The 12,012-nt window shown below is 56.7% G+C and overlaps 1 protein-coding gene across 4 annotated transcripts in view; it reads right to left on the bottom strand.

The window, feature by feature from the left end:
- The window catches only part of PNPLA7 (patatin like phospholipase domain containing 7), a 57,082-nt gene that overhangs the window by 7,062 nt on the left and 38,008 nt on the right, over positions 1-12,012 (bottom strand). For all 4 annotated transcript variants that reach the window (XM_053282018.1, XM_053282017.1, XM_053282021.1 and 1 more), the window contains exons 26-28: positions 8,754-8,910; positions 3,112-3,228; positions 1,512-1,581 (exon numbers count right to left, since the gene is read on the bottom strand). In XM_053282018.1, the coding sequence (XP_053137993.1) occupies positions 1,512-1,581; positions 3,112-3,228; positions 8,754-8,910 (344 nt within the window). The remainder of the gene's footprint in view (positions 1-1,511; positions 1,582-3,111; positions 3,229-8,753; positions 8,911-12,012) is intronic.

Raw genomic sequence — 12,012 nt, forward strand, 5'->3', positions numbered from 1 at the left:
AAGTTCACTCCCTGGCAGCATCTCCCATTAGGGCTGGGACAGGCCCCAGCCTGAAACCCTGGAGAGCCGCTGCCAGTCAGTGTAGACAGTCCTTAACTAGATGGACCAAGAGTCTGACTCCGCACAAGGCAGCTTCCTATCAGGAGAAAGCAGGATGAAAACCTCGCAAGGTGCTGCCGTGCGATAGGAACCCAGTAAATCAGGAGGTAGGCAACCCCGGCTCTCCACCGGTTGCTGAGCAGGGCAGCCGAGGATGATGGGAGTTGTAGTTCTGCAGCAGCCGGAGAACCAAGGTTGCCTACCCCTGCAATATGCGGCTGCGTACATTCTTCGCTGGACGAGGCCCAGCTTTAGCACCCTGGACGAAATGGGGGGTGATGGGGTAGCCTAGCCATGCCCCACAGCCCCGAGGACTCCAGTGAGGCGAGAGGGCCAGCCCCTGCTCCTCGGGCCCCACAGCTCCCCCCGCCTCTCCCCGTTCTGACCAGCGAACCCAACGGCGGCATCGAGCCGGACGGTTCTGGCCGGCAGCCCCGCCTCCCCCCCGAGCGGCTCCATCATTTCTATTCAAGCGCTGCACCAAGAGGGAATTTATAACCATTAAGAGCCGAGTGGTTTAATCAGCAAAAGTGGACGGGAGTCGCTCCCTGCGGAACGGCCCCAGGACTTGGCCCGCGCCCCTGCTGGAGAGCGCTGCCTTCTCCTAACAAGCTGGGGCCGGGGGCACCCCCTTCGTGAGGTCTGCCTCCCCACCGGGAACCCAGGTCCAGAAGGATCTGCAACCCCGAGTCTCCTGCAAACCGCTTTCCCAGCTGGGCCGCCCTCTTGCGGTGAGCGAGGCGCAGAAGGGGGCTGCCGGCACCCGCTTCCAAACATTCGGGTGGCGTGTGGCCCAGTCCTTTGGGGGCAGAGCCTCAGTAGTTGACGACAGGCCCAGACGGCTCTGCATTGGGATTAGCTGCTCCAGGGCTGTGAAGCTCAGAGGCCATTTCTTCATGGCAAAGGGGCTGCAAATTCCGCCCCTCCCCGGAAATGGGGAGAATTTTCAGGTCACTGTGTGCTACGGCCAGGGGTGTGTGTGTGTGTGTGTGTGTGTGTGTGTGATTGTGCCACTCAACTGGCTGGAGTTTGGCGAGGCGGACAGGAAAAGGGCTTCGCCCCATGTGTGCCCCCCCTCCCCACAGGAGGAATTGGAAGTAGGCAAACTGGGAGCCACAGTATATAATCCCCCCTGCCCCAAAGATAAATGCTCCCTTGATCCTCCCACGCCTTGGACACTTGGACACACACACACACACACACACACACACACACACACACACACACCCCTCTCAACGAGACAGGAACAGAGGGCGGAGAGCTGGTCTTGGGGCAGCAAGTATGAATGGGTCCCCTTTGCTAAGCAGGGTCCACCCTGGTTTGCATTGGGATGCTGGACTGCACATGCACCCTGCAATTCAGTGCCACACAGTCCACCAAGCTGTCCCTGCCCTGAACTGTGGGATACTCACCGTCGGTGTGGACTCTCATGGCCGAAGCGGTGATGTCCGTCGTGATGGTGAAGTAAGGAATCCAGAGATCCTGTGGGGCAGGAAGCACTGCTAAGGTCACTGATTCCCCAGGGGGTGTGTGTGTGTGTGTGTATGTGTGGGGTGTAAAAGATTTAAGAGGCTCCTGTGTGCCTAATGGACCCGTCCACAGAGGAGGCGTCTGCCTGCAGAAGTCTCTGCGTGATCCCCTGGAAACGGGCAAGGACAGACCCATCAGGATTTGCAACGAAGCAGGCAGTTCTTCCCCATTTCTGGACTGCAAGAGAGCCGGACAATCACCCCTGGTGGTGTCGAAGTGCGGGAGGGTTCCTGCTGCCTCTCTGCATGAGTCACTGCCCTGGGCTGGCCACCTTCCGGTGAAATCACGCACCCTGACCGGTAACTCAAGCAGAAAAGGCAGGGCCGTGGGGTGCTTCAAGTCACCCATCTGGACAAGCAAATCTTCTTTGGAAGAAGGCCGGGCCAGAGCAGTGACTCACCCAGAGACATGACAAGCATCCTCCTTTTTCAAGGGCAGGGGATCACACCGCATCTCTGAAGCAGGGGTGGCGGCATGGCTCAGCTGCACCCAGTCCAGAAGCATGGAAGCCTCACCCGCCCTGCTGTAAAGGCTGCTGCTTCTCGCCTGGTCTGCAGCCAGAGACTCGGACAGACCCACAGCCGACTCACTCCTCAGAGTGAGAGATGTTTCATTCCGACTCTTACTAGCCGAGGAAGTAAAACTCTTCGGGGGGGTAAGTGTGAGGCACCCTGCCAGTTTCAGTTCAGAAAACAAACAAAAAGAAAGAAAGAAATGCGCTTGGGAAACCAGATCTGCCTCCGACTATTCCCAGGGGTCTTTTAAAAAGGTGGGACTCTTAAACACCACTTATCTCGCGAGGCAGGAGGCGGTGAACCTTGGGAAAGCGTGTTGGCGGAGGAGATGGGCTTCAGATGCGATCCCAAAAGAAAAACGGGGAAGGGAAAGCACCCGCCCAGCTGCCGCTCACAATCTCCTTAAGTAGACAAACAAACATCGAAGCAGAGGAACAGCCGCGCTCGCTGGGGGCTTGTTTTAGATAATCCAACACAAAACCCACACAATCTGGGCCTAAAACAATTTAAATCCACCCCTGAATGCCGAGAGTTTTTAAGTCCTTTTGTGATCGGGCACATCCAGAGAGCGTCGGATTCTGCCTCACAAATATAGAACAGATCAACTCGTCCAGAGTTGGAGTGGCGAAGAAGTGACACGGAGCACGTAATCTGCAGCTGGGACGTCCAGATATGTACACTATCTGCAGGGACAGGTTGAAAAAATGCTCTCGGATGTTCGGAAGGGAGGGCTGGTCTGGTGGCAGCGAGCATGAACGGGCCCCTTTGCTAAGCAGGGTGTGCCTAGGTTTGTATTTGGATGGGGGACTACGTGTGAGCACTGTAAAAGGGTCCCCTTAGGGGATGGAACTGTAGGTCAGTGGTAGAGCATCTGCATGTATGCAGAAGGTCCCAGGTTCGATTCCAGGCAGCCTCTCCAGGCGGACGCCCCAACCCCACTCTTGGCACCCACAAAAAAGCCGCTGACCTCGATCTGTTTGTCCTTGAAGATGTTGCCGATGCCGTTGTTGAACGACGCGCCGGAGAACATGGAGGTGATCGGGTAGGTCAGGTCTAGGACTGTTTTAAGCACGGAGTTCATATTCTGAAGAGAAGGAAAATGGCGCGCAGGGTAAAATTTGAGGAAAACGAGAGGGCGGCACACGAGAAAACCCAGACACAAGTTGCTTGCCCCTGCACTGGTCTAAGTGTTGGCAGACTTTCAAATCTTTACACATTTGCTCATCTACTAAGGAACTGCTGTGTGTTGCCAAGGATTTGGGGGGCATATTTTAAAGGGAAGTGTTCAGGTCACGCACAGCACTGGCCAAGGTCCTTAGAAGTCCCTTTGTCCCGCTGGACGAAGGGGTCCGAAACCCATCCTCATGCGTCACGAAGCCAAACCAAGAGACTCATCAAAACACAAAGAAAAGGCACATCACTTGACATAGCCGGTAGAGGCTGTTCTCGTTGGACAACTTGGTTTTTTCGTAATGTGAGAAGACCAAAATATAAGGAGTATTTAAACAGGGGGGCGTGATCCAGAACTCTCCCTCCCTTGCAGCTGTGGATTGCAGAGCAAAGGGGCTGGAGGATTTCTGCCGGGCATGGGCCAGCAGGGGGAGAAGTTTGGGGACTGTTCCAGCTGCCAGCGGGCCACGAGCTGGGAAGCGGAGACGGCTACCAAGAAAAGGAGGGCAGGCCATCCCTGATGCCCAACAGAAGCTGAAGTGGGCAGTATTTTGTTCTCTTGCCCTACGGGAGGGGGGTCCCCAGATGTTGCTGGACTACAACTCCCATCACCCTCCGCCTCAAAGGCCTTTGGCAGGGGATGATGGGAGTTGTAGCCTAACAACTTCTGACTTGCTTGCCATTGCAAACATCTGGGGACTGTTGTCTTGGGAACTCCTGCCTGAAAGGAGCTGCAAGTGACATCCCATGGGCAGAAGAAACAGATGTGGCAGAGGACTATAAACCCATCACCCTCTGCCGCAACAGCCTTCAGCGGGGGGGAGGGGTGATGGAATTTGTAGTCCGACGCCTGGGGACCCTGACCTAAGGAGCTCTAAGTGCCATCCCACAGGCAGAACAGACAGATGCGGCACTTGCGTTGGCACAGCTTAACGGGCGCTTGGGGCACGGCTTAACCGACCCGAGAATTTCCGTCTCAGGCCCCGAGTGCACCAGGCTCAGCGGATGAACTCGGATGACGGACGTGGCCCAGAGGGAAAGTCTAAGAGGCCTGCCGGCTTGTTATCCAGTAATCCTCTCCACCCAGCGCCTGCCACTCCCCGCACAGCAAGGGAGGAAGACCGCGGCGGATTCTAAATATACCCCAAAGCCTTTTTGTCCGGCGCTGATGCCTCATCTCCTTTTAGCGACGGGAGGAGCAGGTGGGAGCCCTTCTGCGGGGCAGGCGGGAGGAGGCCGAGAGGCCGGCTGGGCTCTGGCTGCTGGCACCTGCTTTTCCCCCGGCCAAAGCCGCCATCGCCGCAGTGGCAGGCGAGGGCCAGGCCAGAAGCCGGCCCAACCACACGCCCCAAAGAGAGTCAGAACGGGCTGCCTCTGGGCTCTGCTCCCGGCATCAAGGCTCAGTGCTGGTTTTCAGACTTCCCCCCCACTGCTCTGAACGTGAGAGCAGCCCTGCTGGGTCCGGAACGTAGGAAGCTGCCTTGTACCGAGTCAGACCCTCGGTCCACGAATTTCAGGGTGGTCAGCCCTGACTGGCAGCAGCTTCTCCGAGGTTCCAGGCGGGAGTCTCTCCCAGCCCTACCTGGGGAGGCTGCCAGGGGTGGAAACTGTGCCGGCAAAGCTGATGCTCCCACACTGTGAGCCTTGGCCTCACCCAGCCCAGCATCCTGCAGTGGCCAAGGGAAGGCCACAAGCAGGGGAAAGGGGGCAACCATCCCCTCTTGATGGGGTTCCCCAGCACCTGGTGTGCAGTGGCATGCCCCCTCTGATCCCGAAGGAAAATCTCCCTCTGCTGTGTTAAACAGCGCTAAAGAATAAAGACCGGGAAAGCAAACACCACGTCCCTCCCTCTGCAGAAGGAAGGAGTCAGCCAGAATACATCCTGGCTGCCATTGCCTCTTCTTTGTTCTCGGAAAGTTACCGCTGGGAAAAAACAACAATTGTAAGTGGGGCCAAGGATGGGGCTCACTCACGCTTGAGCACTTGGGTCTGTCTGCCAAAGAGAGAGCACACGGCTACTCTGCTTTGATCCGGAGAGGCAAAGCGAGAGCTACGCTTCCGTTGCCAAACTCTTTATTCTCAGGCTTGCCAGTCCATCCTGGGAACCTCATTCTCTTGCGCTAGATCAATCAGAGGGGAAACGCTACTCAGTGGCAGAAAGGTGGCTCAGGCTGGGGGCTTATCGGAGCCGGGTATGAAACATATGCTTTGCTGAAAGTTGCCCTCCATTTCCGAGGCATTCAATACCGTCTCCTCACCCAGACTCCACCCGGAAGATTTCGGCACTTTCGAGCCGGTCTTGGAAGGAGGTGGAGGGAAGAACCAACCAAAGAACAGCACACGGGATGTTCACAGCCACAAACTCATCATCTCCTTTGCAGAGTTCCCGCCCCAAGGGATCGATTTTATTTTTTTTTAAACTTGAGACAAAAGAATTACCTCAGTCAATCACTTCTACCCACAACATGACAGCGTGTGGAATGAGAAAGAGAGAGAACGTAAGTTACGGGAAAGACGCACTGCAGAGAAAAGACAAGGGGGGTGGTCTCCGCGCTCCCTGGTGTGGCCTTTGCCCTTGCGGGAAACTATTCTCCCTGAGCCTGCCCCCCAGAGACCCCTCCCCGAGCTCTGCATCCCTTATTAGCAGCCAAACTTCTGCCAGCACACCCGCGGAGGTTTCGTCTCCCACTGGATGGAGCTTCAGCCGTCAGCGTTCGGGAAAGACGGTATCAGAAAGCCTCCCCCAGATCTGGAGAAAACCTCCAGGCACTTGTCAAGAATCCGGGCGTGGGTGCCAGTTTCACAGCAGACATAAAGCAGCAGAGGGGATGCCTGGAGTTAGCCTGGCCGAATTTAAGAAGCGGGAGCTGGGCATATGGCCAAGATCAAGACGCAGACGCTCGCCCGGTTACGCTAATCCCGCAACCTCGAACTGAGCCCATACGTTTCTTTGCTTTCCCACAATTAGCCGTGGGGAGAGGCAGCTTCAGAAGACACCCCCAAACCCAGACGTGCACACAGCCACTCCCGGGAGTCCTGCCCAGAGATCCTGGCACACCCCTGCAGCTTCCAAGGACTCGGCCCGTTCACACGATCGCCATGAGGGCGGGAGAAGCTTCCGACCCTAACGGGGGAGCTCGGTGCACGGGCGATTTTCGATCGTGTGGCAGTTAGACACAGAGGTTGGGGGCCGTGAGCCAGATCATAAGCTAAGCCCCCCAGCTAGAGAGGACGCTTTTTCTTCCCGCCTCGTTCCACAGCTGGGAACAGGAGCTGGGTAGAACATGCTCACCTTACCCAGCTGGGCTTAGCACACGACCAAGCTCCCCGCCTCCAGCTGACACACGATCAAAACGTTGGGAGGGCGACCAGCCCCTGAAGGAGGACAGGCAGCCTCTCCTGTCCTCCTGTTGACTGTGCGAACGGCCCCTACTGTGTTGCACTCGTGGCCTTCATCCTAACACAGACACACACAAGAACAGCTCAACAACATAGTCCCGCTGCCCTCGTCACCCCTGCCACTGTCCCTCCTCTCCCTTTGCGAGTTCCTTCAGGCAGGGACCTCTCCGTCGGTGGCTCTTTGTACCCTGTAATGTGCCATCTCTCTCTGCGGGGTTTTTATTTTTCAAAGAGGCGAAGCAAAACAAGATCATGGGAGGGGGGTTTTGCTCTGCGTGCCAACGCTGCGGGAGGCTCGGCTGTCGAGCACACGGGAGCACGGGGCCTTCTCGGCCATGGCCCCGGGCGGTGGAATACTCTCCCGGCCGAAGCTCTGAAGCTTCCATGGCAGCTTTTAGGAGGCAAGTCAAAAGCAGAGGGCTTTGCCCCGGCTTTTCAGCCGAGTGCTGCGTTCTGTGCGGCTGCTCTGGATCGTGTGTTTTATTGTGGATATGTTTTTTACTTTAAGAGATTTGTTGTTTTTAATGCCGAAATTTAATATTCACATGGTTTTAAGGGCCTAGTATATTTGCACTGCTTTAAAGATAACTGCAAACCGCCGTGGGGTTATTTAAATGCAAGGCGGTATGCAAACCGGACAACAAAAACCACACACAAAGCAGACCCCTCCCCCCTAAATGGTGTAGACCACGACCCCCCATCTTTGGGTACTCCAGACGTGGCTGAACCACAACTCCCATCATCCCCAGCCACAACACACTGTAGCTGGGGATGATGGGAGTCGTAGTTCTGCCACATCTGGAGTACCAGAGGCTGGGAACCTCTGGTATAGAGCCTTCTGCTACCTCAGGACTCTCCCCTGAGTGTGTAGAGCGGAGGCCTTAGCTTTGTCATCCTAAGGATGAGGAACGTGTTCTCCCCGCTGGCCCTCCAAATGAGGAAGATGCAAGCCGAGATTCTCAGGGCTCCAAAACAGAGGCCCAGCCCCACATTCCAAATTGGGGTGACCGCTGTCGACTCCAGGGGATTCCTGTTTGCTTTGCCCTGGCCCCACCCAAATAAAGAGAGCTAAGCGGGCCGGCTGGAGCAGCCGTGCAGGGCAAACCGCCCGGAAGCAAACCAGGCTGTGGCGCTGGGGCCCGGCTGCACAAAACCTTCCCTGGGGGGCCATCGGTTCTGCCAAAAGGAGGCTCGGCAAAGAGATGGCACCACAGAAGCGTGGAGTCTTCCAGCCGGCGCACAACGGAACAGCTGGCGTCCCGCGGAGCGAAGAAGAGTCCCTCGGGAAGCAAGCCTGCTCCCACCCTCCTACCCTGACGAGTCTCTTGCTCTGTGCTGTGAAGCTGACGGTGCCAGGGCACTGGTTGTGCCGGCCAGATCGGGAAGCTTGTAGCCTCCTCATGCCAAGCACGAGTCCTGGGCCCCTGCTAGCGAGGCAGAAAGCAACCGCCGGGACGGGGGGGGCGGGGAGAGAGAGAGCAACTGTCCCTATATTCAGCTCGGCCTCGTGACTCGGCAGTGGCTGCTCTCTTTAGATTTCCAGCTCCTTGTGGACAGGGAGCCACCTTCAGGCCTGCCCAGTCCGGGAATCGCCCCTACGAACTGGGGAAAGCAGGCGTCTTTAAAGTGGGGGCTCTCTTATATTTAGCGGGGTGGGGAGGGAAGCAGCTGTCTCTATTCAGCCCAGCACAGGGGGCTCTCGAGTGGCATCTGCTGGCGCCTCGCTTCTTGTTCCTTTGGAGACTGTAAGCTCCTTGTGGGCAGGGAATCAAGTACCCCTGCTCACTGGGCCAAGAGGCAGCTTTGAAAGTGGGGGTTTCCTTATAATTTCCAGGAGAAGAGCAATTGGCCCTCCCAGCACAGCATCCCTCCAGTGGCTGTTGCGGGGGTCTCCCTTTTATTTTGAGCCACTGCAGACCCTTGTGGACAAGGAACCAGCTTATTTCTTTTTCTTTGCAAATCACTTTGTGAACTTTAGGCAAAACGTGGCATAACCAGAACAACAACACTCAAGCATGCTTCACCCGCGGAGAGCCTTACCATGGCCCACTGCCTGGCCTTGATCCGCATCTGAGTGTAGCTGCGCTCCTCGGCGTAGAGGGCGCCCATGAAGGACCCGATGGAGGTGCCCCCGATCATGTCGACCGGGATGCCGGCTTCGTTCAGGGCCCGGATGACGCCCACCTGGGAACAGCCCCTGCAGCCAACACAAGATGGGAACCGTGAAGTGGGGGGAGAAAAAGAGGCACAGAAGACGGGGAGGCAAGTCTGGGCTGCAGCCCTCGAAAGCAGCACTGGGGGGGGGGAGGTGAGCTCACTGGGGAGGACTCCAAAAGGTGGGTCTGTGTCTCCCCTGCGGACCCAAAATAAAGGCATTGCACCCAGCAACTCCCACAAAGAGTCAACTCTGTGTGTACTCTGTTTTTGGAAACGCCTCCGCATCCTGGCACTTCAGATTCCGCACCATGAAAAGCTGAATTCCGCAACCCAGATGACAACGTCCACCTCCATAGATTATGCAGGTGCAGGAATATTCTGCGATCTGACTCTTTGTTTGCCTTACTGCACTAGTAAAAAAAAAAAGGGACGAGCAGCAGTATGCGACAGCTGGTGCCCCAATCGCAAAAAACCCTAATTAGCAGCAACTATGGCTTGGGTGGGTGTTCACACACACACAGTCTTACACACCTTTGCAACCATAAGGACTAGAAGCTTCATTTTATTTTAGGTCACTTTAAGAACATAGGAAAGCTGGGCTGAATCAGACCAAAAGGTCCATCTATGACAGAATCGAGATGGGGAAAATATCTGCTTGGCTTGAAGAAGGTCCCAGTTCCATCCCTGGCAGCCTCTTCAGGTGGAGCTCAGAGAGACTCCTCTCTGAAACCTTGGAGAGCTGCTGCCAGTCAGTGCAGACAATCCTGAGCGGGATGGACTAAAGGTCTGACTCCGTATAAGGCAGCTTCCTACGTAATCCTAAGGAAAGAGTGTGGCTTAGTGGCAAAGCATTTACTCTGCACGCAGGAGGTCCCAGGTTCAATCCCTGGCAGCATCTCCAGGTAGGGCTGGGAAAGACCCTTCTCTGCCAGGACCCTTGGAGAGCTGCTGCCAGTCAGTGCAGACCATAATGAACTAGAGGGACCTAACTTGGTATAAGGCGGCTCCAAAGTTCCTGGCCTTGCTGGAGGTCCAGTCAACCGAGCAGAATCTCCGAATCTACTCAGCCCCAGTGAGTAGCTAATTTCGGGGGAGCATGAGCTAACGGACACCCCAGTCTGGCCTGGGGGGCGGGGAGAGAGCTTCCTGCGGTCCTGGCAGACAGATCGGCCCCACTGCCCTGAGCCGGCCTGGCCTCCGGCCTGCCTGTCCTTCCAACGCCTCCCCCTTCGAGCTGCCCGGACAAAGCCCGCTGTCAGAGAGCGTGCTTGGAGAGCGCCCAACTTCCCCTCCTTCCCTCGATAGCGGCTCGGAGGACGTGCAGCGCTGCAATGTGAGCACGCAGTATCTGCTGGAGCGGTTGTATTTTTACGCCAAGACAACGGTGACGTGCGGCGGGGAGAGAAATAAGAACACAGCACGGCTGTTTCTGTCCTCTTGCCTGTCATGGCAGAAAGTTGCAGGGAGGGGGAATAACGACGGTGAAATGCCTGGCATGGGGAAGGAAGAGGCGCTCGCAGGCGAATGGTGACCCGAGACGCCTGCACAGAGCCCGGCTTCGGAAACACAAAGCCGGTTTTTGTGAGGCGAGGGCTCAAGAGGCGGCCATACAAAGAACCGGCTTCCATTTGCCACCAGTGCAAAGCAGCTGTCAAGAGTGGAGGCAGCCTTCCTTCTGGGCAGATTCAGACAGCCCCGGGGAACAGATCGTCGAAAGCAAGGTCCCCGCCCCGCCAGCGCCACCCTCTCCAAGGATCACCGTCCCGGCGGCCGCAAGAGGCCGGGCTGCGCCGTTTGGAGCCTGCAAAGAGAGCGAAAGGAAGTCGACCCGCAAGAGCTGTGCCCTGGGTGAACCAATCCAGCTTCCTGCAAATCAAAGCTACGGGAGAAGCAAGTTTCCATGCCAGGGCTCAAGTTTCTAGCCCTCAGGCCTGCTGGGAAACGTGTGGCCGGCAGCGGTCTCGGACTCAAGGGAGGCGGATGGCATCGGCGTGCCTCCTCACGACGGAGAAAACCAGAAGGGTGTAAAAAGAAAAAAGGCAGAATAAGTCATTTCAAAAAGAGAACACGTTTCTGGCTTTTGCCGCACATTTGCACAGTTTTAGAAAGCTTCTTGGGGCAGACTTTTTTTTTTTTTAAAGTGCAAAGTACCTACAAGGCTGCTGGGCCCTGGGCCTGATCCTGCTCATGCCAAGCCAGAGAAGCATGCGTTAGAATGGCCAAAACGCTGGCAACGGTGGCCCGCCTTACAGGGGTGTTAGGAGAAGGAAGATTTTAAAGAGTCATGACTGTGCTGGAGGAGACCATGATGGAGAGAGAGAACGGGGGCCTTCCAGTCTGAACTTCTCCCAGGTTGGCTGTGGTGCCACCCCCTCACCACTGATGCCAAGAAGCTGCCTGTGTGCCCTTTCCCTCCCCACTTCCTTGCCAGCTTGGAGAAAGGAAAGGGGGGGCACGCACGCACGCGAGAGAGAGAGCAGGGAACAGAGCATGCAGACAAGGGAGGGAAGGGACCGGCTCCTCTGGGCTGGAACAACGTGTGGGCGGGTTCACCGGCGGCATTTCTCACAAGCCCCCAGAACGACCGGCGAGGGTCTGGCAGCCAGGCGTCGGGGGACTTAATTACCCCTGCAAAAGAAGGGGAGGCGAGAAAATCCCAAGGTTCACTGCGGGACGCGGCCGCCCGTCTCTGCAAGAGAAGCCGCCCCGGAGGGCAGAGGAAGGGGAAGGCTCTAGGCTTCGTGGCAGGCCCGGAGCTGAACCGAGAGAGTGGGGCAGAGGGAAGCGGGTGATGCTTGGGAGCTGTGGATGGGCCTCCCTCCAAAAGAAAGCGAGCCGGGTTCGCCTGGATTCCGACACGGGGATCACCATTTGCACACAGATGCAGTTAGGAGGAGGAATGAGTAAAAGAATAAGAACCATCATCAATACGGAGCAGGAGTTCCCAGATGTGGCTGGACTTCAGACTCCCATCACTCCCGGTCACAAGGACCACACGGGATGGCCGGCGGAGTGGTGAAGCCATTGGTCTGTCTGGCCCTGTACTCTGACTGGCAGCAGCTCACAGGCAGGTTGAGGACTGAATATGGGAGTGTCTGAATGCAAAGCAGGGCTCTGTCACTCAGCAACGAAGCCACTGGAT

This window comes from Hemicordylus capensis, chromosome 17, assembly GCF_027244095.1.
Source record: "Hemicordylus capensis ecotype Gifberg chromosome 17, rHemCap1.1.pri, whole genome shotgun sequence".
In the NCBI taxonomy this organism is placed as follows: domain Eukaryota; kingdom Metazoa; phylum Chordata; class Lepidosauria; order Squamata; family Cordylidae; genus Hemicordylus; species Hemicordylus capensis.